At 39.6% G+C, this 27,907-nt stretch overlaps 1 protein-coding gene across 9 annotated transcripts in view; it reads left to right on the forward strand.

Moving 5' to 3' along the window:
* Positions 1–1,376: 1,376 nt before the first annotated feature.
* LOC134534824 (cellular tumor antigen p53-like) overlaps positions 1,377–27,907 on the forward strand; it is a 44,000-nt gene continuing 17,469 nt past the window's right edge. The window contains exons 1-9 of one of the 9 annotated variants that reach the window (XM_063373441.1): positions 1,422–1,546; positions 2,561–2,792; positions 3,053–3,139; positions 5,871–5,936; positions 7,908–8,027; positions 9,695–9,817; positions 11,009–11,260; positions 11,987–12,100; positions 14,193–14,373. In XM_063373441.1, the coding sequence (XP_063229511.1) occupies positions 3,125–3,139; positions 5,871–5,936; positions 7,908–8,027; positions 9,695–9,817; positions 11,009–11,260; positions 11,987–12,100; positions 14,193–14,373 (871 nt within the window). In that variant the 5' untranslated portion in view covers positions 1,422–1,546; positions 2,561–2,792; positions 3,053–3,124. Of the gene's footprint in view, positions 1,547–1,574; positions 1,772–2,560; positions 3,140–5,870; positions 5,937–7,907; positions 8,028–9,694; positions 9,818–11,008; positions 11,261–11,986; positions 12,101–14,192; positions 14,374–27,907 lie in introns of those variants that run through there. The other 8 variants (XM_063373439.1, XM_063373444.1, XM_063373440.1 and 5 more) reach the window with 8 other exon arrangements.

A 27,907-nucleotide genomic window follows, 5' to 3' on the forward strand; every position in this document is an offset into this window, starting at 1 on the left:
TTCTCTAAAACCATTGTTAAGCCTTAAGCACCCAATTACCAGGTGCTACCTTTTAATTGGGCACCTGGAACGTGTTTTTAGCTTATAATAGAGAAAATTAAGTTAATATAAGTTTTTGGTGCTGATTCACAAAGGAAGTGAAATTTTACCTCCTTTGCGAGGCGTACATGTTCAGCAGTTTCCAACCACTCCGCGCCGGGTCAAGACGTGTGTCCGTGAGCAGCCTTTCACTTTGTTACACTGATCGATCATTCTGTAGACACTTCAATATCTAACGCTTTTCTTTTTACTTCATTGCTGCTCACGTCGACTCGGCGTGTATTTTGCGGACCCGGGCTTATCTCGACCATTTTCCTGAGTGGTTCCACACCGCGTCGCGGACCGCGCAACTTACGGCACTGGCCGACTCCAGCCAACACGCTTTCGCCAAAACCACCGCACATACGCCTGCCGGCTGCAACCACAAGTAAGGGTAAGGTGTAATTTAGAATCACGCTCACTGAGCCCCCTTAAGACAGTTAACGTTCGGTACTGGCCGTCTCCAGAGCACCAGTAACTGCGCCCCGCGAGACTGCCGCGGCAATTTCATTGTGTTATATTAGTGTCGTGTTTTGTTCTGTAATCAGCGTGTGTTAATTTAACTGTACAACAGCTCAGACACCGCATAGCACATTCGCATAGTGTTTGTAGTGTTTCTGCCACAGCGTAGAGTATGCATAGGGAGTACCTAGTACCAATGCGTACCACCTGAGAAGTCCATTAATTAAACGCAAATCAACATAACTGGTGTTACTTACGATTATTTCGCGCCACCCCGTCCTCCACACGGCCGAGCGGCCTCAGAGAAGTTCAGGTTAGATTTCAAGCCGCGTACCTGGCGGGCCACGCGGGGGCAGAGCACCCACGACCCACCACCAACGGCCTAGTGTTCCACTAGCCTGGCGCCCCCCAGACAACAGCAGTACCGCGACGCCTGTAGCGCCCATCAGGTACTTCCCGGGCCTTCCACAGAGGCCGTGTGACGGCAATAACAATTGTGAAAACATGTTATGGCTTTGGTACATGTTTGGTATTTACCAAGCACCCAAAATAATGCAGAAGAAAATAGTAATCTGGGAAATTATTTCAATAATTGAGGCAGAATTAAAATTAATATCAAATTTTATACGAAACTACTATTTAACACAATGTTAATGGTGGGCCCGCCTACTACTAGTGCCGTTAGTTAACAACCTGTTCTGTGGTTAGCAGGCCGTCGCGAGTTTCACTAATATGTTCATGGCCGGTTTCACCAATGTCCCCTAACTTTTAAGGGCAGCTTAAGGCATGTGTAAGGTCTGCCTAGTTGCAGGATCTATTTAAACCATGCATTTATACTCAACATCTCTTCTCTGGTTCTGGCCGTTTACGTACCCCAATTAGTCATTGTCCACAAAAAGGAAAAACGTCACTAGTAGATAAAATCACAAGGTTAGAAAAAATGATAATATTTTAAAGTTAGATATCGTGTGCGAGTATTTATTTAGAGTCCTGTGATATGGAGAAGGTTAGTCATTTTTACAATTTAATTTCTTTAACATTTTAGTGGAAGTACGAGATATCTAATAAACCTTAACCAATAAACGTAAACATTGGTATAAAGCAAGGAATAGGTAGGCGCCCCCCCCCCCCCTAACCGTGGATACGTGAACCATATGCTAAGCCCCCAATCATAACCAAAACATTGATTATGTCGCTTATTTGTGTAGTAAAGAATGTATTGTAAATGCAGGTCTGTTATTTTTATTAAAATACGTAAATTAGCCAAGTTATGTGGTGCTTGCATTTACATTTTATAAATTACATTAAGTACAGTATTTATATTTGAAAAAATACAATTGCTAATGTTTGTGACGAACGTGACCAGAAATTGGCAGTACGTGATTTCGTTAAAATGTGTTTTACCGCAGTTAAATATTTTTACTGGTTTCCTTTGGATGACTTTCAATAGACGATGGATATGAGGGGTCTGGAAGGAAAATTGCAATTGAATCAGCTATTATATTGTGTTTTGTTAATTTTTAACCTGATTTGATTGCGAGGTAAAAGTTTCTTAATGCTTTATCCGAATGGCATGATCCTGAATACATTAATCCGGTGGTACATGATGTTTGCTGTTTTAATTTAGTACATAGAGAGGTCCTGGCTACAACAAAACTTGTGATGTAACAATGAATAATGATTGTAATATTAGATCAAATAGAAATCTAAAAATGAATTTTTTTAAATTCGTAACATTGTTTGTATTGCAATATTTTGGTTATGTCCAGGATCTTTTGACATACTAAATTAAACCAGCAAGCATCATGTATCACAGGATTAATCATACAGCATTTGTCCGTACAGTAATGAGACTGGCCACTCCACAGAGCTCTAGTCGCCCGTAGGGTGGTTCCCAGTGGGGGGATTGGTGGTGGGGGTCTAAACTAAGCAATGGACCTAGTGGTAGTCGCGTCCAAGCTCTGGCGCAATGAGGATCACGTGTGGCTTACAAGCTGTATTTGAGTTTTTGTCATAGCAGAAACCGTCCAAAATGGAGCGTTCGCTGGAGCAGCACTACGTGATAAATTTTGCTTTCGCCTGAGCAAAACCGCTTCCTTGCCGTGGTTAAGGAAGCTTACAAAGACGACACCCTGTCAAGGGCTCAGGTTTTCCGGTGGTTCAGTGAGTTCAAGAATGGACAGGAGACAGTTGAAGACATGGAGTGATCTGGACACCCTTCAACGAGTGGTTTGGATGAAAATGTGGCCAAGGTAAAAAATCCCTTGTACTCAGATTGTTGTTTGAGTATAAGATTAATTGCCGAAGATCTAAACATGTGCCAAACAAGTTCCCAAAATTATTTCTGAAAATTTGAACATAGGGAAGGTTTGTGTGAAATTGGTGCCAAAAGTGGTAAGTCATGAATAAAAACGATGAGTTGAAGTTTCCTGTGATGATGTTGGTGCCTTTAGAAAGTGAATTGGACTTTCTAGACAACGTAATAACAGACGATGAATCATGGGTGTTCCAGTATGACCCTGAAACCAAGCGCCAAAGTTGGGAGTGGCACACCTCAAACTCCCCGCGCCGCAAGAAAGCAAGAATGTCGAAGTCCAAGGTAAAGACAATGATCAGTGTCTTTTTGTGACAAGCGTGGGGTGGTCCACAAAGAATTTGTACCTCCGGGACAAACAGTCAACTGCATTTTCTATAAAGAAGTCCTTGCACTCCTGCACAGAGCCGTCAAACGGAAACGACCTGAGATGGCAGTTTGCTGGAAGCTCCACCACGACAATGCTCCAGCCCACACCGCCTTCGTTATGAGCGCGTACCTGGCCCGGATAGGGGTTGCAACCATGCCACAGCCACCGTACATCCCGGCTGTGAGCCCCCCAGACTTTTTCCTGTTCCCAAAGCTCAAAAGAATCATGATTAGTCACAGTTTCGAATATGTTCCCACCATCCAACGGGCTGTCATAGAGTCTCTGAAAGAGGTTACAGCAGCTGACTTCCAGGGAGCCTTTGCAGCACGGGAATCACGTTGGCAATGGAGTACTGACGCCCAAGGAGACTATTTTGAAGAATTTTAACAATATGTACCGATCGGATCAATAAATTCTTTTTACCATACCTAGTATCATTACTTTACAGTTCACAGACAAACCCTGTACAGGATCATGCCATCAGTATCAAGGGATAAATTTTGATATGTGATACGGAACAATTACCGATTGCTAGTAGTATCAAACAAGTCATATTAAAAAACAACACAGTTCCTAAGGTTTTTCCTGCATTTCTGGGGCACTTGCAGGATGTAGATTTTTTGCAGAAAAATATTTCTTGATTGTAGTGTAGCCTATATTTAAATTGTCAAGCACATTGTTCAAAACTAGTCACTCGAGAGATATGTGATATTACAAGTTATAAGTAGTCGTTAAACTACTTATAGCTTGTAGTATTGCATTTTTTTCACTCCTTAAATATAAATTTTACATTATTGTTTTCTTAAAATTCAAGAAATTCATTGTAATGCACCAAATTTGTATCTTCTCTCCATCTGTTGTTTGGCAAAAATCAGGTCCATTGTAGATCATTCCCTTCTCTTAACTCATGCTGCTTCTCATGTCATCCTACCATGTCCTTCATACACCTTTGCACATTGGCACATCAAAGTGATCCCCCTATAGTTCTCACATCTTTTCCTGTCTCCTTTGTTAAAAACTGGCAGCATTATCCCATTTACTCCATTTTTCTGGTATGCATTTTTCTCTCCAAATACTTCTCATTACTAGATACAGCCAATGAATTCTTACTTCTCCTTTTGCTCTTATCATTTCTTCTGTTAAGCTCATACATCCTGCAGCTTTGCCATTCTTCATCCTTTTCAGTTATTCCTCTACTGAAAAAATTTCCTGCTTCTGTTTCTTCTTCATTGTCACAGTTTTTTTCCCTCTTTTTCCATTTCCACCATTTTTCTTTATTTATCATTCTGTCTTCTCTTTGCTCCTTCTCCATGCTTGGCTGTATAATGGTTTCTTACTTTCTTCTGCATCCTTTTGTACCATCTCTGTCCATTTTTACATCCATTTCTTTTTCTTCTCTTATCCCCTTTCTTTGCTTCTTTCTTGTTTTCCTTATACATATTCTCTTTTCCTATATTTTAACAGGCCATCTGTGATGTTGAAAGAGCTTGAGTGGGGCACTCTGCTAAGGAGAAGGACAGTAGAAAGACTGGGGAAAGTGTTTAAGGTGATTAGTGGCGAGAGGGGCTGGGGAAAGCTGGGAGATAGGTTGAACATAGGGCGCTGTAGAGGAGGTAGGGATCATATGAGGAAGATTCAGAGGGAGTGATGATGAATGGAAAGAGGAAGGCAAGTATTCGTAGTGAGGACAGGGCGGGAGTGGAATGGGTTTTAGAGGTACTAGATATGAGGGGAGGGAAGAACTAGGAGAGAAGACTTCAGGAATTAGCATAAGATAGTTGGGAGAGGGGGGAACTCCTTGCCATTGGGCAGAATCCCAATTGCAAATGTATCAAACAAATCAAATCTTCTGAAGGCTTTGTTCTTCTCCTTTAATTATGGTATAAACCATAAAGCTATTGAACAATTCAGTTTTAAATAGAACAAAAATACCATAATAAGTAAGACTTTAAGAAACTAAGCAAAATATTTGGGTAAAAAAATAACATTTATCCTACATACATTACAAAAGGTAACCAGGTTATGCAATTGTTACATTAAGTTTGTATTGTTTTAGAATCATAATTCTTTCTATGATACAATTTTTTTTTTTAATTTTATAAATGGTTTGTAATACAAAGTGTATACGATCATAAAACTAAAACTTTTCAGGTCGTATCCTAATCACAAATTAATTTAGAATTATGTATATTGAGTAGGGCTGAGGATGTTGATACTATCACAAGAAACAAGGTAAACTGTTCACAAAAGAAACCTCATCAGTCATCGAATAGTTTTGGTGAAGCAAATAAATCTTAAGCCCATCTAGCCTACCCATGGCCATGGCTTTGATCTCCATATTACCAGAGCATAGCAGGGGACGGGGACTCCCAGAATGTAGCTCAAGCCTGCATTTTGGAGCAACCAGTGAACATATTTTTGTCCATATCTTTGCCAACTGTTTCTGAAATCCAAAATGTCCCATAGTCATAGTACCAATAATTGGGGTTTTACTTTACCTAAGCCTTCGACGAAAACAGGGGCCTAAGTAGTGATCGTCTCTCTACTCTAAGTGTATCGTCAGACACCCCATAACGTCATCATTTTTTATTTGACAGTTTTAAAACTTGGTCCACTGCATGTTTAACCATTATGGTTATGTTTCAGATGGGTGCGCAAGGAGTGATTCCGGATCTAGTGAAACTTATCAGAGTAAAGGAGGAGACAGCCGAGGTACGGTAGATGGTCTTGTCATGTTGTGTTTCTATGTAAGGGACTGTGTGAGAGGTGAATGTATGTAATGGATGTTAGCCACTCCTGACTAGTTTTCCTGTTGCTTATTTTTGTGTTTTGTTATTGGTTAGTTGATAGTGCACTATATTTCAAATAGCTGTTTGAAAACCCAGCCTCACCTGCTGTGATGGTTGTTTAACTCCAGTAAATTTATCTTAATAGCTCTCTTACATGTGTGGTTTGGTTGTAATTGTTTTTACCAGACATTTGCTAAAATTTTTTTGCAAGTTGTAAGATGTCACGTTGTCGGTGATTTTGATCATTTGCATGAAAAATCAGTCGGAAAAACTGAGGACCTCATCTCTCTAGGTGGGATGAAGAGAGGCTGGAAAGGGACAGAATCTAATGTCCCGGCATCCAGCGAATCTTTGTGTAAGCAGCTCGCTTATCATTGGTGCAAGTAGTTTACGCTATTGCTATAGTCGCATGCCACAGTGGCCCCTGGACACTCTCTCTCTTTGCAATATGAGTACACGTGGCAGCATGCATATATATGTCAGCTCCAGCTGTGGATAGTCTTACAAGAGTTGATTTTGGTTTTGAGGTCTAGGTACCAGGAAACGAAAAACTATGCTTAAATTTTTAGGAATTTGAACCTTGGTAATGACTGCAATAAGTATTCTTTATTCAAGAATAAAGCAGCCAATTAGTTAACGTGCATCTCGTCTTGCGGTAGGAAGTGACTGGATACACACGTCACGACCAGGGGGTGAAATATGTGAGAAAACTGATACTGTGTAGGGTGCAGTACTCACCATGCCCATATTTATGGCAAGTACACTATGACATAGTCATTATCGCCAATGCTTTTGGGGCATTCCATGTCATCATCCAGGGGTGTCCATCTCACCATCTCAGATTTGGATGAAATTTGGTACATGGTATCTTCAGACAAATATAAGAACCCATATTTTTTTCATTTTTGGAATATTGGCTCTAGTTTGGATTTTAAATCCCTTCAAAGTCGAGTGACACATCTTGCTTCAACTTACATTTTTAATAACAGTTATTAATGTGGAATAGTGAAATTCACCATACCTACACTTAATTGAGAATTTTACGTAGATTTCAAATAGCACTCGTAAAATATAATTAAATCTCCAGAATTACTTGCAATTTATGTTAGAAGTGGAGAAAATGAATTACCAAAAATTGTATACATCAGTTCAATAATCATATTATAAAGTTTTTCTGTTAATCTGTACAATCTTGGGCTTGGTACCATTAGAAAGAGCACAAAATGGTGAAATAAAATTTATGGATATTTACCTTCTTTCTATATAAAATCAAGTTCTTTGAGAAAGAAGTGGTCAAGATGATTATAAATCAGTTTGAAGGTTACAAAATAATTTTTTACAATTTTATTGCAAAATAATATATATTAGTGATTGCATGTTAAGAATATGTCCTACCTGTCCAAATTCTGAAAAAGTACAAGACGACATAAGAAATATTTTTACTGACTTTGATGATGAAGATGAAATTCAGTTTTCACAATGGGTAACTACTGATCACAGCAATTTACAAACTTTGGTCCTTACTTTATGTGAGACTATTGATCCGATTTTGAAGAAACTTGCGGCTTTAATACCACACTCATTTGTCTCTAAACAGCAGTTAAACTATATGAAACAGAGGAAAGAAAACATTCAGCCATATGAAATACTAGTTTTCATGGACTTTGCAGAAAAATATTCTGTAGTCATGATATAATTTGTTTGATATTGTTTATTTGGCCAAAATCTTTCGACATACAAAATTAAAACAGTAAACCTTATGAACCACAGGATCAGTATCTAGGGATGAAATTGGATATGTTATATGGCACAATACTGTTTTACAATGACTGATTTCAAATTTATTGCAGTATTTCGTAAGAAATCATGATTTTTGTTGAAAATGTTTTTCTAGATTTTGAGTAACAGTGTTGCTGATAATGGGGAAGCTTTGAATTACCAAGTGAAAACAGAAAAAGATTATCCAGCAGACGATTCAACGTCTGGTACTTGCTACGGTGCAAGTAATATTAAGGTTGGTTAGTTTGCTGTGTGACTTAATAAGTAGTGATAAACTGATTGCTTGCTATTGAACGTAATTAAATATTTTGTTGCTAAATTGCATTTCTTTTGAGCAGTGTGGACAAATATTATGTTGTTAATTTTCAGGTATGTATGTTTACAATTCACTTGTCACTGTGGTCAAATGATGAAATGAAATGCATAAGTACGCCGTTGGTGTTCGTGTAAGACAGGCTCAGGCGTGACGGGTTGGTTTGCTACCCCTCCTTTCCCACCGTGGTAGGGGAAGTCTGTGGATGCGCAGAGGAAAATCTGAGAATGCTCTTTTGTTCGTTGTCGCATTATACCTATAACTATTTATACTTTATTTTATTTTTGACCGTAAACACAGAAAACAAAATTTCCTATTACGAAAATAACTTATTTACATTTATTCAATTTTATATGAACCTAAATTATATTTAAGAACCTAAATGAATTAGTATTCAACTACTTTTATTGACCAAAATAAACAAAACCTCTATACTATAACTTTTTACACTTAACTTAGAACAAAATCAAAGCACAATAAACTTAATTAATTTTTTTTAAGAACATAAAGAATGCAAAAGATTATGAAAACTACATATTAAGAAATTACACACGCAAACCAACTACAAAATTAATGACAACAATGTATTTTATGTATGATTCGCAAAAACAAACAAAAATCTTATGAAAAAAAATTGTACTGAGATTGTTCGTTATTACAAAATAAACAAAAGGAGTTACCGTTCTCAGGTACCTAGCTAATATCCAAATTTACAGCAAATAATAATGACGTAATAACATCTAACTAAATTCGAAAGTAGGTAATCTACTTTTGACGAATGAAATAAACAAAACAATGACCCAACTAAAGAAAAATATATTAAATAACCTAACCCAAAAACTTAAAGTTATTTGTATTTCCCGAAGAACATTAATTAAATAAACAAAAAATCTTGTAAGAAAATCGAATTGGAATCAATTTGCAGTGAATAATAATGAATTTGCAGCGGAAAATATCAGTATTCGCATGCGTGTGGCACAGTCGTCTGCCAAAATTTTAGCTGTAAAATTTATACATAATAATATTATAAAGAGAAAGTGCAAGTTAGTTTGTTTATGAGAATAATACTGAACTTATTTCAAAAAAATTTTCACTGAAAGCTACTTCATTCCAGATGTGGAGGTAAGATATGTTTTATTTTTAAAGAAATTTATATTTTAATAAATAGTTATATTTTCTAACTAAAATCTGAGAAAAACATCCGAACTGACAGCATTTAGCTTATGCAAAATAAATTGTTACAGGTACATCAAAATAACCATGTTGTGTTGGCATTGCCGTACGAGCCTGCACGTAGGTTCGAAATATGCAATCTTATGTATTTCATATATAGTTGATGTATCTGAAACATAGTATCTAGCAAATGATTGTAATTTTTGGATCTTAATGCAGTCATTCTGTAATTACCTTTTCCATGATTAAATAAACTTGAATGTGAAGGCTTGATATGAAAAAAATGTTGTAGGTAGAACTTAACCTTTATTTAGATATCAGTTCTTGAAAGTGATTGGCAAAAAAATTACACTGTTAAAAATCTTTATGTATTTGTGAAGCCGGTTACCATTCCAGCTAGTATTTTATATTTTCAGACTGAAGTGAACCACAACTATATGTTTTACAACGACCAAATAAGTAGTGAGGGAGAAGAGTTTCTAGACATAAATGATGTTAAAAATCCGCTCAGAACAAATACAAATGGAGCATTTCAGCAGGTATGTAATATTTGTGCTGATCCATGTAAATGTCGGAAGCTGGCATCATTCTCAGTTGTGATCAACTTTCTAAATCTACAAACAAAAGAAAAGTGCATTCACGTGCATTACATCTCTTATCTTTAGTAATATTGGCTTAAACCTCTTCTGATATGCTCAATCTGGGCTAACTTTGGTGGTTGTTAGTGATGTGTGGGGTAGTTTGTTGATACAAAAAATGTGCGTGTTGTTTTAACTGGCATTAGTTTATTAAATAAAACACAAACTTCATTGACTCTGTTCGTTCAGATAAAAATGAAAATTTATATATTTTTTAAAATTATTCCTACATGTTCAAGATAAATTTTTTTAGGAAAGGTAGATTCAACATCTTGCCTTATCCTTTCCTCTAGCATTTCGATCTAGTGACATGGTCTTGGTCTTCTGATGTTGACAGATATGTTGCTAGACTGCAAATACAGGGAGGGAATGGATAAATAATGCACGACGAGGGTGGACCCAAAAACAACCTGAATCAAAATGTTGTGCATCACGTACGTGTAGCACCAGTTTTTGCCTCTAGGGAGCTGTTATAGGACCTCTCCTGAGACAGTCTGCCAAGTGGAGTCACCCAAAAATGAAAAGTGTGATTTCTATGGCATTTCTGTGTGTGTGTGTGTGTGTCTTTAGTGCACTCGTGACACTAGAAATGGCTTTTTTTATATAGGTATATACTTGGCAAAAACACAGCAGAAACTTCACAGCCGCACGTTGTTCGTGAGAATCAGCCATTTTTCCGTGTCACGAGTGCACACAGAACTGCCAGAGACTGCGGCGGACGCCACTTGGCAGACTCACTCATGAGAGGTCCTACAATGGTTCCCTAGTGGCGAAAACTGATGCTACAAGTACATGAAGCGCAACATTACGATTCCGGTTACCGTCATAGCAAATCTTCTGCCGTAATTTTTTGCATAAGGAGGAGAAATAATGAACTAAATAAGCAATTTTGCTTCCTTTCTCTTCCCCCTTCACAGTAAGTGCTTACAAATACATATTTATGTAATTTACACGTGGTTTTTGTGTGTTAATGCAATTTGTACTGTATATAATTATTGCAATTGTTCATTTGCTCAATTTTTTTATTATTATAAAAGTTAAGTGTAAGGGTAAATTTTATGACAGCAAATTTTTTTTTTCTTTTTCTTTCAGTTTCAGAACCATCCAAACAGAGGCTTTGCACCAGAAAATATTAGCTTTCTGAATGGCAGGTCGTCACACGTAACTAGCGTTCAAGAAGAGCGACAGAGTTCCCAAAGTCGTGGTGACTTTTGCGAGTGTGACGTGTGCGGTTCATTTTTCCGTGACACAGCGGGGAAGAACAGTAGTGACAGGTCACGTGGTTCTGCTAACATGTGTCCATTGTGCAGGATACAAGAAAGCAATCAAACTATTCCAAAATTGGTAACCCTTTATGTTTTTCCTTTACTGTATGTACATAGACTGCAGTGCTCAAGTGATCCATGAGAAACTGTGTGCTACCAAGTCGTAAAATGTTGTTTATATTTGCCAGAACTAAACAAGGATATCAGTTAAGATATGGTAGTTAATCTTTTCTCATGTTACGGTTTTGGTGACTTTGTGATAATAATATGATTGCAAAAGCAAATTCATGTTTAACTATTCATGTATCTCTGAATTTGTAAATTATTAAAAAAATCTTCATGTTTTGATTATGATAGTTTAACTTTTATGCCGAAATAAGTGCAGCCCTATAAATCATTTTGGGAAAAGGAGAGGGTTGTTGATACTGTCAAATAATACTTATACTGCAACATACATATACAATATGCCATTGTTGCTGTACACTTCTTCACCTGACCCGCAGAACTCGTTCCTTTAATTTGTAAAGAAAAATGTCCAGCTTATGTATAAACGCTGTGGTTTAATTTTGCATTGATTTTTGATATTACAAGCCATTTTACACTGTGTTAAAAAATCCAAAATTGTTTCATTGTTTTTTGATCTAAAGATTGTTCATAAAATTTGACTAGTTAAAATGAAATAATTTAAATTTAAAAGCATCATTATTGTGTGTGTGTTTGTGTGTTTTTTGTTTGTTGTTATTTTACATGCTTGAAGTTTGTTGTAGATTTAAGATTTTAAATGTTTTTGTGTTAATTTTTACAGCTAAGCACTAGTACGTTCTCACCAACATGCAGACATCCATGTGTTAAGAAATGGTTTGGGCAGTATGACTTCAATGTTTGTTTATGTACAACAAATCAAAAAATGGGTTGCACGGTAAGTGATAATAAAGTATACCTTAGTACATCTGCAGCAGTGGCTTAATGAAAATGAGAAAATTGACATATTTTGTTTCGTAATTTTTATTTAAATACTAATATTTGATAAAGCACTATAAATGTAATTTGATAAAAATTCCTCTCATTTCAATTGTCTTGTTAATTACTCTTATTTATGTATTTACACTTCTTTTTTGTGTGCTTTAGATCCTTTTTTTTAATCCTGGAAAGGAGCTTTATTTTTTGAAACTACATATTTTTAGGATTGTTTTCTTAAGGAGTGCCATTTTCTGCCATGTTGGATTTTTAAAATGTGTTTGCTATTATTTAAATTTTGACCTATTTATCCAAATGTTAAATTTATGGGCATGATAAGGCATAAACCATGTATTACTGTAGATTCTCAACTAACTGAGCTTTGATTAACTGAGGTTCTGTATTGTCAGAGCCGATCTAAACCACCATTACTGGCAAAAACTGTTGAAATATTTGTTTGAGGACTTAAAAAATGATCTAACTGTTGTCGAAAGCTTAAAGAAAATTAACCTGAAAGATGCAATTTGCTGGTTGGGCAAATGTGGAGTGACATGAAAGAATCTACACTGAATAAAAGTTGGGGATAGCAACACCCCGAAAAATTATACCACAGGGCCAACTGAAAACTAAGACAATTTTCTTATTCCATCAGTGTTATTTGATATTTTGCTTATCCGAGGTTCCCGTGGTGCTCATTAATGTAGTTATTTAAAACTCAACTGTATTCCCAAACTATCATTTATTGTTTCAATCTGTTGTCCACTGACATGCACCAGCTGTAAGTTCTAAGGAGAACAACTGGTTATATATTTGCACGACTACAATCACATTGTTACACTGATTGCACCGTTTACAATTGTTGCCTTTGACAAGGGTCCAAAGCTGGTGCTATGCTATTTGAGCCAAAAACTCTGTCACCACTCACCACCTCCGGCTAGCTCAAATTAGGTGATGAGTGGAACATACAGGTTAGAAGGTCACAAAGAAAGAAGAAATTTATAAACAATTTTCGATGTATTACCTGTTTTATTTATTTATGTAAAAATCACACTATATTCCGTACAATAGAGCACTCAACAAAAAATTAAATGGTACCTCCATAAAGGAGAAAAACACGTAGACTTATTACAAATTACATTATATTGCCCGAATAAGTTCCGGGCAGCGACGGCTGGACAAAACCCTTTGTCGCCTCGCTGTGGGCTTTGCCTACGACTACGGTCAAAAAATTCAAATTAATTAAAATGTCCGAAAGAAAAAAAAAAGTTCTTAGGCGTCGCCCGGATCGTAGCCGCAAAGTTGTACTTCAAAATAACATTGCTAAATGATGCGAGCCATCGCCCAACCACGACCTCTCGTCACGGTGCTCGGACAATGACTAAATTACAGCCTTCCTTCCCTTTGTGCGGGCAGTGTCCTGGGCTCGCTGACGTAATTTTCAGCCAATCACGGCGCATGGTAACAGAGGCTTCCACGAAATGCTTACTTCTGTTCCCACAACGCAGCAATTTTGTATCTTTCTCGCACTCCCATGACCATGACTCACACGCCTAGTGTGTGAAACAAAGCCTCTGTCGTGGAAAAAATGAAGGAAAATCATGTCAGCATGCCTTCCCACACAAAGAAGCCAGCAAAAAAATACTTGAAATATAAATTTATGAATTTTAAAAATTAAAAACAATAAACCTGGAGAATTAGGTTTAAAATAACTTTTAAAAGGAAAAAACTTTGCATCCAACCCGAAATATGACAAAAAATTTATAACATACTATTACTAAGGGATTGCATGAGGAAGGATATAATATGGGTTGTTACAGCTTTATTATGCAAACTATTTTGGATGCTAGGGTGAAATATTTGTAAATCCAAGATGGTGTTAACTGAACATTCTAAAGAAAGCCATTTGTAGAATTCTTAAAGTGTCACTATGGAAGCAGAGAGTCTCATTAGTGTCTGCAACTGAACCCTGGTGGGTGAACACTCATGTCTGTTTTAATATGTATTTGGTTCACATGTTCAAGAAACGATCTGACCGTTGTCTCTGTTGGTTCCAGTTCTCGCCACTGTTGAATAAGCTGTTCACCGTCATGAACTACCCCATTGGCATTCAGTTCAAGTGCAGTTGGGCCAGACCGGACCTCTACGTGCGGGCTGTTCCCGTCTTCCTGAACGACGTCGCTGAGCCCGTGGTTCGATGCCTCCACCACATGCGGCCTTCAGAAGAAACGAACACTGGTGAGTTCATCGGCGAGTTTAGCCATCTGGAACTTCATACACTGACATTTTCAGAAATCTGAATTCAGGAACAACTACAATTTTTTTTTATAGGGCTGTGAGGTTCTGGTTTTCAAACTCAATTTTAGCATAAAATGTACAACGATTATGAGATAAAACACAGTATTGTATTAGAGGATAAGCAATAGCTACAGCCTAAAAACTGTTTGGAACCAGGATGGATGTGTTCCGGTTCCTATCTCTTCCCCTTAAGGGCTCTTATCACTGTCCTCCAAAAGGAAAGCTTAACTTTTAGGGGTTCCTTATGAGTAGGAACCTGAAAAAGAGGTGGTTATTTGTTTCTTAAATATGGTTTAAGTGTTTACAGATTCGCACAAAAATCAAGTTTTTTTTAATGTTTTGTGGACTTTTATTTGTCTGCATAAAATTAAAAAAAAAAAAAAATTATTGCTGTACTGCAACATGTTTGTTTTGACAGTTTATTTATTTATTATTATTTACGATTTATTTTATTTTGTTTGCTCTATGTATAATATTATTTATTTTCAGAAACGGCAATATTTTGTTATGTATGTCTATGGAAAAGTGATTCTTTGGATTTTTACCGGACTATTTAAACGAGGTATTGTTGATACCCCTCTAAGGACTAATGGACTTGGAAACTGTAAACGGTAAAATTGACGCCGTAATTTTATTATGGAAATTATGATTCTAATATTTATGTATTTAAAATATAAGTGAAATTTTGTTATCCGCGCAATTGTTGCGTTCGGAGTTCACGTTTTCGGTAAGAAATTAAGTAACAGAATTGGTTCTTTTGGCCAATCACGGGCCACCATTTAAAAGTTGAGTCTTACTGGTTTATTTGAGAAATTAGTAAGAAAGAGAGTTCTTAATGGCCAGCTGAATGAGCGGCAACTTCGTGACGTCGGCGATTTTAAATCCTGAAAATTAGCTATTTAGCATCAGGCATCCCGGATAGAGGATGATAATTATGAACCATTAGGGAGTTCTAAATATTGAAATAGGATTTATCTAAAAAGATAAATAATATAGGAGTGAATAACGTGAGTAATAAAAGTGCCCAGATTTTTGTGTCTCTAATCTTATGCACGAATCACGCAACTCCCGTTTTTATGTCGCATCGTCGCCGAAACTTAATATAAACATTGATTTCATGAATTAAATTGACTTTATAGATGATTTAAATAATACTTGGAGATAGATTTTACGAATTTACACATTTATTAACAGACTCAGTGGTCCTATAGATGAGAGGCTCTGAGCTCTGCCGATGACTTTTGAACCTAACTAGCCGAGGTAAATTGATTTTAAGTTCCCTAAAACATTAATTAAAAACTGTGTAGTGTCAACGAACCCGAATAAAGACTCTTGAAAATATTTTAAATGTGCGCAACATAACTCCTGGTAATTGAACTTTTATTGAATTCCTATGATGTCAATGTTAAGTTAGGTTATTGTTTGAATATGAATAGAAATTAAATTAAATATATTAATAAGATTGAAATCTTTTAAATCATTTTTACATTGGGAATAAAATAATTCTATATTTAATATTCAAAGTGTTGTGTTATGTCATTTGTAATTTCACCTACTCCAGTGTGTATTTATGTATGTTCCTAACCAATCAAGTAACACCTAACTGTGACCTACATTATATCAACACTACCAGTGGAGAGTCACACTATTAAGAAATAAAATTTATTACACAGTTTTAATTCAGCCCAACGTTTTTCTTTAGTGTGTGGGGCCTAAACTCCTACAGTAGCTCTACATAATTAATTGGCGACCCAAGTGGAGCCTATCAAGTAGTAAGGAAGTTTCCCCACATAACAATTTGGCGCCCAACGTGGGGCCTATACATATATCAGCTTGGTAAGTGTGTGCGTGAGGGCAAAAAGGGCTCGCACAGACTAATTTGGAGCCCATACGGTGGGGCCGATTTTGAGGTTAAGGGACACCTCAACATTTTTTTCTGTGTGTAAATTCTGTACCATCTAAGTATTGTGTGCAAGTGCACTATTTGTGTAACATATTATCTTGCTGATTATTTCATTGCACACCATTATGGCCGACGAGCAAAACACTTATTTTCTGAGGGACAGATCACGAAGTGTAGGTGAGGAGTATGCTACTGCACAAACTTCCAGTAGTGAATCACATCCTACATCATCTGCAGGGAATTCGCCTGTAGTCACCTGTGAGGAGAGGTTAGGGCGGCCCACATCTCCCCTAATCATGGAGCAGGAAAATATGAATGACACTGTCCTACACACAATTGCACCCCAGGACAGTACTCCCACAACACCACCAGTGACCCTAGAGGCATTAATGCAGATTCTGCTGCAGAACAACACAGAAATGAATCAGAGTAACACAATCCTTAGTGAGAAATTGGAACAAAACAACACCGTTCTCAGTGAGAAACTGGAGCAGAACAGTACTGCCATGGAGCTGAACAACACTGTGCTCACTGCAAAGTTAGATGAGGCCAGCAACAGTATAAAGAATCTCGAACACAGCATCGAGGTCAGACTCTCACAACAACACGAGGAGATTCAACAGATAGCAGAACAGGTCTCCCAGTACAACAGCAGGGTAGATGGGTTGGAATCCCATGTCACTTCACTCCGAAACATGATGGCCAACGAGCACCGAGGGCAGGCCAATGCCAGGGAAGAGGTGCGCGAGCACATCCAGCACCTGGAGAGCAGGCTCAGCGATATTGAGGTGGCCACAGCTACGCTGAGGGACAGGTTTGAAAATCTGTCTGTCCAACCGAGCCCTACAGCTGAATCAGCTGGTAGTATAGGCCAGGCCCAGGCAAGCGAGTGCCATGGACCTACCGTCCCAACACTGCCCACCACAGGCAAGCGACAGGGCGGCACCGAGTGCTACACTGAGCACCAGCCCCAGGAACAGTCACATGTCACCCCCACCACTCATTGGCCATGTAGCAGGACGTTCGTGAACACGTCAAGTATGGACCCCGCTACTCTGATCCACCACCCGGCCAAGCATTGGGCAGAGGCCATGCCCACGTTTTCAGGAAGGGTTACCGAGAACCCTATACGGTTCCTGAAACGCTTCGAGGAATATGCGGCCACGTTCAATCTCAGCGAGACTGAGGTACTAAAGTGCCTCAACAGTGCATTGAAAGGGCAGGCTTTCTACTGGTGGGAAATGCTGAGTGCAACCACCAGTAGCTACAACCACTTCCAGGCCATGTTCCGCCAGCAGTATTGGAGTCTGCGAATCCAGAGCAATCTGCGTGCCCAGCTCCATACTGAGAGGTATGACCCCAGGAAGGGCACAACGCTGGAGGCCCACCTCTCCACAATGTTTGAGAAAACTAGATACCTCGACTTGCCCATGACGGACGAGGAGTTCGTAGCGGCAATACTGACTCAGCTGCCGCTGCGCTACCAAAAACAGTTGTCCGGCCTGACGTACCGAGACATCACAGAGTTCAGAGAGAGGCTCCTGAACTACGACAAACTGGAGAAAATGGACAGGACGCCAGCACCCAAGGAGGACCACGACAGGGTACCTCAACAGAACCGCCAGCCACCTCTGAACAACTACTGGCAGAACCGAGACAACAAGCCAAGGGACAACCGTCAGGCAGCTGTCCACACTATGACGTGGCAACCCAAGGGCAGGGAGCAAAGTTCATATGGCCGTTACGCTGCGGGTCAACGCAAAGGCCCTTACAACAAGAAAAAGACAGGGTGGTCAAACGCAAGAAACTACCATAGCGATGAAGAAATGTACCAGCGCAAGAGGAAGGACGACCGCAATGACAACCGCCGCCGCTCCTACTCGCCTGAAGTACGGCCTCCCAGGGAGTCCCGTGACCGACGCCCAAGATCCTCGTCTGAAGACGAGAGAGAGTACGCGAGGAAGTACCGCAAGACGGAGGAACCTCGATACCAGGGCCGGCACGAAGAAACCCGAATGCCACCCCACCATTATTCCCCCCAGACGACAGAGAATCATGGCGGCCAAGCCCATAATAGCCAGTTCTCTGGAAACAAACGCTACCAGAACGCGACGTTTCCACCACCATTCCAGGCGCAGCATTCAGGACATCAGGCCGCATACTACCAACGAGGGGAAGTGAACCCGGTAGCAGCCGAGTTCAAGGCTGCAGTGTCCAGCGTCGCAGGACCCAGTAATTGGAACCACAACGAACAACAACAACGTGTTCCAGGTGGACGTGCCAACCAGGGCACGTTAAACTAGAACGGGTTTCAGTTGGATCGCCCCGAACAGAAACCCACTATTCAGGTTCAGGGGTACAAAAACTAAAAAACTCCAGTATCTAGTGGCATCAGTATCAACTGAAATATGTAAAACCAACCCTAAAATCCGAGATATCCTGAAGGATATAAAATGTAAACAACAAGCAGATGAGTACTGCAAAAACACCATCAACCAGCTGCAGAAGCAGTCAGCTGATAATAAAATTCACCAACATTTCTGTTTGTCAGCAGAAAATGTTTTGTTTGCCCAGTCAAGGAAGAGAGGCATTTTCGAAGATCACTGGAAACCAGTGATACCAGCTGATTTGAGGCAACCAATCACCTGGGAACTACATGTAGCCTTGGGACATGTAGGGAGCAAGAAGCTCATTGAAGCACTAAAGAGGCAAGTGTATTGGCCTAACATATCACGCTATGTAAGTAAGGTCACAAGTGCCTGTGACCTATGTCAGAAGGTGAAACCACCTGGACAACACCTGCATAGAGAGTTGCAGCCCATCATTCCAACAGCACCATTGGAATTATTATCAGTTGATTTATTTGGCCCCCTACCACAGTCAAAGGGAGGTGTTAAGTATGTTTTTGTGATGCAAGATGTTTTCACAAAATTCACAAAATTGTATGCAATTGTGAACCCAACTGCAAAAGCAGTTATGCAAAAATTAAAAACTTTCGTTGAAGAAATTGGTTTACCTAAAGTGGTATTGTCAGACAGAGGTACCCAGTTTACCAGTGATTTGTGGCAAACAGGAGTCAGGAAATTAGGTGCAATACCTACAACCATCAGTGTACGACATCCACAAAGTAACCCTGTGGAGAGACTCATGAGGTCGATAGGGAGTCTTTTACGTACGCTATGCCATAACTCGCAGCAATCATGGCGAGATAAGTTGCCATATGTAGAGTGCGTTATTAACCATACTGTACATGGTTCTATTGGAGTTACCCCTGGAGAAGCTATGAGCCTGAATAGATCGGTGGCGATCAACCCGAAGTATTTACCCCGATGTGAACACACCCCTAATGAAGAGGAAAAACTACCTACAGGAGAAGAGGTAGAAGCTCTAGTGAAGAGGAAGTTGACAGCAGAAGCTGACATCAGACGCAAGAGGAAACCAGCATCAAAATTAGCAAAATTTAAAATTGGAGACCAGGTACTGAAGAAAACAACTCCAGTAAGCAAGGCCTGGGAACATGTAACCAAGAAATTGTTTTTGTTATTTGAAGGTCCTTATGTCATCACAGACATAGTGCAAGAGAATTGCTATTGTGCTGTTACTATTTTCATAATGCACAGAAAGTTATGACTTATTTTAATGATACTATTATTTATAAAGTCTTATTATTTTGATTGTTATTATTATTATTATTATGAAATTTTATTATTTAATTTGTATATTGTTCGCCCGCAAAAGTTATTTAAATATATTTTTTATTAATTATGTATATCTACGAGAGCTATGCTCTATGACCTGAAATGGACTTATATGGACAGCCAATTGAGTATACCCCTCTAAGGACTAATGAACTTAACGAATAAACGATGATTTTATTCGGGGTATTACTTAAAGAAATTTTCATTGTTGGAAATTTTCGTTTTAAATTTACTGCATTTTTGTGTTTTCAATTGTATTAATAAGTGTTATTTACGGTATTTATATTGTAAATTACGCTAACCGATTTTGGTTTCGGCCAATGAGAGGCCGTGTTTTAGATGTGAGGCGTCTAGAACGTATTAATTAAGAGGTTGGTTGTATGAAGGCGTCTGATGCCGACGCAAAGGCGCGAGGCCTATTTTAAATTTGAAATATAGCTAGCTAGATTATGCCATCCGACACTCAGGATGAGCTTAAACGACGTATAAATAAATAATGTATAAGATTATAAGGGCATATTCTGACGGATATGTTATTAGGAGTGAAAATCTGTAAGTAAAGATCTTGCATTTTGTATCGCCCATAGACATACCCAGCTGTATGTAATTTCGTCGTAAATAACTCCGATTTGACTACAAACTGATTAGTTTTCACGTAAAAGGTGTCAATTATCCTGAACTACGTCATGAATTATTAGTTCCAAGATTTAAATTATTATTTTATTTTGTGATACCCAGAGGTGAAATGGGAGTACAAGTTTCGTGTCTCTACCATATAAACTGAGTTAAGCCAAGGCAAATACGAACCCAAATATAAACATAAACAGTAATCATACTAATTATTAATTGTGCTATGATTTCAAACATTTTCTGGTATGTAAGAATGCGTCCGTAAAAACATCATTTGATTTATTTTCTGAACATACACTAACGAACTTTTCTGAACGATTCATGTGTGCTACGTATTTTCCTGATGTTTTAATTTACATAAGCGCATATCCACGAGTCATGTTCAGTATCGTTAGGATTGTTTTTCTGTGATTTTTTTTATCTAATTATATTAATATTGATTTTTATCTCTACACATATGTTAGTTGTCCCTGATGAATAGCAATTTTTATTATTAATAAAAACCTGAATTCTATCCCTATGTGTTGATATATGTTACCTAGCTACCTGTGTCCAAGAGTGTGTGTTTTATGATAAATAACATTTTTTTTTTGCATGTTTCTAAGGGTCAGAGTACAAGAGCATAACAGTACCATTGACACATATATATATGTCTATATATATATTTTGAAAAATAGATGACAGCCAGTGTATATCGTCCCGACAACACACACACAACAAAAGGGTCTATATATAAATAAACGAGTACTATTAATGGTACTGGCACCAGCAGTAAGAACACACCGAAGAAGTTTAGCAGCAGTATAGTATAGAAAGTGGCGCACATAAACGTGGGGCCCGAGTGTGTTGACACTGAGTTGTCGCACCTTAATTCAAGTTGTCATTTGATCCTGCATTGTGTATCTAATCCATTATAATAACATGGCACACAACCACCCCACATACTCGCTCAGGAGTAGGCATGACAGTATGTGTGAAGACTGCGATAACACAGGGAATTCAGGAAGTGACACGGCGACATCATCAGCAGGGGGTTCACCAGGGAACACTTGTGTGGAGGGACCTAGTGATCACTCTACCACCGTGGCTGAGAGGTTAGGGCGGCCCACGTCACCAGCAACAGGGGAGCAGGAGGAAAGGGAGGCCACTGTCCCTAACATCACACCATTGCCAGATAATACTTCTACATCACCTGTGACACTGGAAGCACTCATGCAATTATTACGGCAGAGTAATACTCAACTAAATGCGAAATTAGAACAGAACAATACTCAAATGGAGCAGCATAATGCATCCCTAAATGCAAAATTAGAACAGAACAATACTCAAATGGGGAGGCTTACGACTGAGTTGGGAGCGCTGAGGGATCAGACCAACTCAGGATTAAAGAGCCTGGAACACAGCATTGAGGTTAGGCTGGCCCAGCAACACGAACAGGTCCAGCAGATATCTGAGCAGGTATCACAGAACAGTAGTCGTGTGGACAGTCTGGAGACTCATGTAACATCCATACGAAATATGATCTCAAATGAACACCAGGGACAAGCTAGTGCTAGGGAGGAGGTGCGAGGACATCTCCAGCATCTCGAACATAGACTGGAGGACATGGAGGTGGCTACTGCCACACTACGAGATAGAATCGAGCACCTTAGTGTACACCCCAGTCCCAGGAGTGAGTCAGCTGACCGCCAAGCTCATGTACCGTCACACACAGCCCCTGTGTCAACTGTACCGACTGCCCCAGTAGACAGGCAACCGTACCCCAGTGAGATGTACACAATTCCACTGCTACCCATCCACAATCATCCTACCGTTCAAATGGATCTGCCCAGAGAAACCCCTGTATTGAGCCCATCCAACATTGATGCGGCCACGCTCATGCACCATCCAGCTAAGCATTGGGCAGAAGCTATGCCCACGTTTGCTGGCAGAGCTACAGAGAACCCCATCCGTTTTCTGAAAAGATTTGAGGAATACACCTCAACCTTTCATTTGAGGGATACAGAGATACTGAAGTGTCTCAACAGCGCCCTGAAAGGACCGGCATTTTACTGGTGGGAGATGCTGAGTGCATCAACGCATAGTTACGCCCAGTTCCAGTCCCTGTTCCACAACCAGTATTGGAACATCCGAATACAGAGTCACCTCCGTGCACAGCTTCACACGGAGAAGTATGACCCAAGGAAGTGCGCGTCCTTGGAAGCGCATCTATCAGCAATGTTTGAGAAGACACGCTACTTGGATCAGCCCATGACGGATGATGAATTCATCGCGGCCATCCTCACGCAGCTTCCACTCAAGTATCAGAAGCAGTTGTCAGGCCTGCCGTACCGTGATGTGACAGAGTTCCGCGAGCGCCTTCTCAATTATGATAAACTTGAGAAAATGGACAGAGCACCCAATACCAAGGAGGAGAGTGAGAGGGTATCACAGCCCCACCGACAACAGCCAGTCCACAACTACTGGCAGAATCGCGAGGGAAAACCCAAGGAGCTCAGACAGGCAGCGGTAAACACAATGAACTGGCAGCCAAGAGGAGGAGGACCTAGCCGGAACGATCAATACCAGACAGGCTACAGGAAGACCCCCTATTACAAGAGAAAGACGTGGTGGTCCAACTCCAGGAATTACCACAGCGATGACGAAGCAAACCACCGCCGGAGGCAGGGGGACTACCGACACAACAAGCGAAGATCATTCTCGCCAGAGTCACGGCCACCCAGGGAGTCAGCAGACCGCCGCCGGAGAGCATCGTCAGAAGACGAGCTGGAGTACTGCAAGAAGTACCGCCGTACCGACGAGCCCCGCTACAACGGCAAACCTGAGGACTACCGCCCGCCATATCACTATGCCCCCAGGACTCACGAGACAAGTGGCGGCCATGCCCAGAACAGCCACCTCTCATACAACCGGAACACACAGATGACAACATTCCCACCACCATTTGCTGCACCGTCTACATCTCAGCAGACGACGTACTACAACCAGGGACCAGCAAATCAGGTGGCAGCAGAATTCAAAGCTGCTGTGTCTGAAGCAGCAGGGAACCGACAGTGGAATCGTCAAGAAGGAGCCAGATCACCAGCTCCAGGTGGACGTGCCAACACTGGCACGTTAAACTATTAAGGATCTCTGTACGATCAACCCTGAATTTATACCCCATTGTGACAAGGAGCCCGAAAGGACAAGACTACCCACAGGAGAAGAAGTGGAAGCATTCGTAAGGATGAAGCTCACAGCAGAAGCTGATGTACGAAGAAGAAGGAAACCAGCATCCAAATTGTCTAAATTTAATCTCGGCGACCTTGTGCTCAAGAAAACATCTCCTGTCAGCAAGGCATGGGAGAATGTCACCAGGAAATTATTTTTGCTTTTCGACGGACCATATGTCATAACTGACATAGTTCAAGAGAACTGTTATGCTCTGGAAGACCCATCTACAGGCCGACCAGTAGGCCGGTATAATATTTCGCAGTTGAGAGCCTACAAGAAACCTGTGTCCCAGTGAACAAGTTCGGCACAAGCTAGTGAAACACCTGTATAGTACGAGTATAGGTACTATAACAGCTGAGCGCAATCGGAATGTCTAGGTCAGAGCCAGGACCAGACCAGTATAAATGTGAAAGGTATTAAATGGTTACTGTGTAATTTGATACGCCATGTGAGGCGTATTGCAACCACTGACAGGTACCTAATGTGTAGCGGAAGTGTGATACCCGCTTGGTACATTATCGTCGCGTCGATGCGGAAGTGCAATTCCCGCTTATTATTGCCTGTAGTGAGGTGAAGTGAAATGCCACCCACACAGATGTAATGAATCTTCGAATTTAATAGTGTATTATGTGTATAATATTGTTTGTCAGTTGGTCTGCATTATTCTTCGTGTGAGTATAAGTTCACTAACAGTAATATCTGAATCTATGTAATGAGATGCGCCTATCTGTAAGTACTATCATACTAACTAGCAAAAAGAAATGTCAAGCTTATGTGTTGTCGACTAACTTGTGTGAGAGAAGTATGGCCTAGCTGTGTAAACATGGGTGAGCACTGTTCTACAAAGCATCTAAGAAGCACATGAACACTTTGCAACTACTAGCATAACAATAATAATAATAAGGTTACCTTGAATTACTGATGTGGTTACTCCATTTTTTCCGAAGCACAACACACCACTGAATTTATTAAGAATCGCCGAGATTTATCATTTTCTGTTATTAAACACTGCTGCAGAAGAAGATAAAAAAAAATATTCTTTTTTTTGCAAATGTAATACTTTTGTTTTACACGAATTCTATGATTGAAGTAGGGCTTTGCAAACGATCTCATAGGGTTGCATTCTGCCCTGAATGCAGAGTAGAAAAGTATGCATTCCTTTCGCATACAAATCCACTCAGTATTAGAAAGCTATTTCTTTAAATTAATTTGATTGGTTATTTTAAATAATGATATTTATGAAATGATAACAAGATATATACGAGCGACTTTGTGTTATTTATTGTGAAAAAAAAAAACTATACAAAAGACTTGTAATTTCATTCAACGTGGCACTTGAGATTTTGTTTGTTTATGTTTGTAATCGTCGAGTAGGCGAATATGATGTCAAACGAAGACCTGAAAAACTCAATGTCTAACAACTATGTCGCGGACTTAGTACACTGTTGCAATAAATGTCAGCAGGCTGTATTATAAACAAGTACTAAGTTACTGCAAAATTGAGCCAGCCAGAAAAGAAAAAAAAAAGAAAAAATAAAAAATTTGCAAGCTATCATGAAAGCATTTTTTTTTGTTTCACTTGGCTTTGTCAGGATAGAATTATCCTTTTCATCGAGATCATGAATCTCAAGTGATTTTAACAAGAAACAATTCCTATCAGAGAAATTTCTGAATGATATGAATACACAGTCAGGATCCTGCGAAGCCTGCATCGGATGCCTGAAAACGAAACTAATGGTTGAGATGAGAGGGAGACTGCTATACACTTTCCAAACAGCTGTTTGCGTTATATGAGAACCCAGCTGATTACAGAAAAAAAATACTACCTTGCGAGAAATGGTAGAAATAAAAGTTCACCAGACACTCGAGTAAAATAAAAGAAAAAGAAAGGCCGCCTTCGCCGAGCGAAAAGCTGCGATAAAAGAGAGATAAAAAAAAAGGAAACACTGTGCGTTCCCTTTCCAAGCACAAGTTACACATGATGCGTGTACTTAAACGAAATCCAAACTATTGTTGATTTGTTTGCTAACATAAACAAATGCTTTTAATGATGTAATATATTAAATGTTCCTTGAAGTGATATTGTAAATATGATTTTATGTATATGATATGAGATGTTAGTGAGAATTATTAATTTTATCAATTGTTGATATTATGAAGTTATGAAAGATTGTGAGATGATGCTTATGGAAATGTACGAGATGCATAATGAAATTGTACATAGAATAAAACAGGTACAACCTGAAGGCATAAGGATGCTTAACAATGATGTAAACAAACCATTTCATTAACATGAAAATCAGTTTAGTTAGTTATGCTTGAATGTTATCTAGCTAATGATACCTATTGTTAAGATGTAACAATTTCACTTTGAAAGTTATTGAATGTTTAGCCTAAGTTACTATACTTATTATTTAATATCTGATGTTATTTGATCCCATTAGTTACTATTTGTTTTAATAGATTTAGTTTATACTGAACTGGCTTGTGGATAGGCTACGTTAAGCACAGAAGATGTCTTAGCCTGCCGACATTTGTGCGTTACAAGTGCACGATTCACACATGAGTGAAGAGTTTTAAGACTGTTTAATGACCGGGACACTTGTTAGTTAAAATGTACACAATACGGTTCGCAACGGCTGTGTACCTATCAGTGATGGGACCCGACGAGTGCGTCCTTGTGAGATGGCGGTTCCGCCGACACGAGCAGCACCGCAGACGTCCCGACGCCGCCTCTCACGTGTTCGTGGGGTAGGGCGGCAGCTGCAGCCGCAGTTCGCCGCGGAGCTAGGAGCCGTGGTGTCCGGTGCTGCGAGCCGCCACACGCCAAACCCGCCGACGTCTGGTGTGGAGCAGGTGTTGGTGTTGGCCGCTTTGAGGTCGGGCGCTGTCCCGATGCCTCCTCAGCCGCCGCCGGGGATGTCGTTTGCACCGCGGGTGGACGTTGATCCACTGCCGTGACGTGTCCTGGAGAACGTCACATTGTTGACTCACATGTACATACACCCGTTACAGCCATATGAGATTGCTACTTACAGTAAGTATGTCCTCCCACGTCCCTCTCAACAGGAGCGGCTAAAGGGAGTAGACGCCGTCGGAGAGCTGCAGCAGGTCCAGCAGAGAAGATTTTGCGCGGGAAAACCCGTGGACCATTCGAGCGCAGGTCTGCTAGCGGCGACGACCCGTTGCAAAGTGATTAAAATTGCGCGAATTGTCTGGTGTAACGGGCGAAATGACGATAGAAAAAAAAAATAAAAAGGAGGAGAAGAAGAAACTCAGTCGCTCCAAGTTTTTTTTTTTATGTGTGGTGCGCGCGCCGCTAGGCGACAAGGCTATTCGTTGTACACAGTGCGAGAGAGACGGTAAACTGCCAATCACATTGTACTGTTTTGAACAGGTCAACGATTGCAGTTCAATATGATTGACAAGGGCGGCAATTCTGTGCTGTTACTATTTTCATAATGCACAGAAAGTTATGACTTATTTTAATGATACTATTATTTATAAAGTCTTATTATTTTGATTGTTATTATTATTATTATGAAATTTTATTATTTAATTTGTATATTGTTCGCCCGCAAAAGTTATTTAAATATATTTTTTATTAATTATGTATATCTACGAGAGCTATGCTCTATGACCTGAAATGGACTTATATGGACAGCCAATTGAGTATACCCCTCTAAGGACTAATGAACTTAACGAATAAACGATGATTTTATTCGGGGTATTACTTAAAGAAATTTTCATTGTTGGAAATTTTCGTTTTAAATTTACTGCATTTTTGTGTTTTCAATTGTATTAATAAGTGTTATTTACGGTATTTATATTGTAAATTACGCTAACCGATTTTGGTTTCGGCCAATGAGAGGCCGTGTTTTAGATGTGAGGCGTCTAGAACGTATTAATTAAGAGGTTGGTTGTATGAAGGCGTCTGATGCCGACGCAAAGGCGCGAGGCCTATTTTAAATTTGAAATATAGCTAGCTAGATTATGCCATCCGACACTCAGGATGAGCTTAAACGACGTA

The sequence above is a fragment of the Bacillus rossius genome, chromosome 8 (genome assembly GCF_032445375.1).
Source record: "Bacillus rossius redtenbacheri isolate Brsri chromosome 8, Brsri_v3, whole genome shotgun sequence".
NCBI lineage: Eukaryota > Metazoa > Arthropoda > Insecta > Phasmatodea > Bacillidae > Bacillus > Bacillus rossius.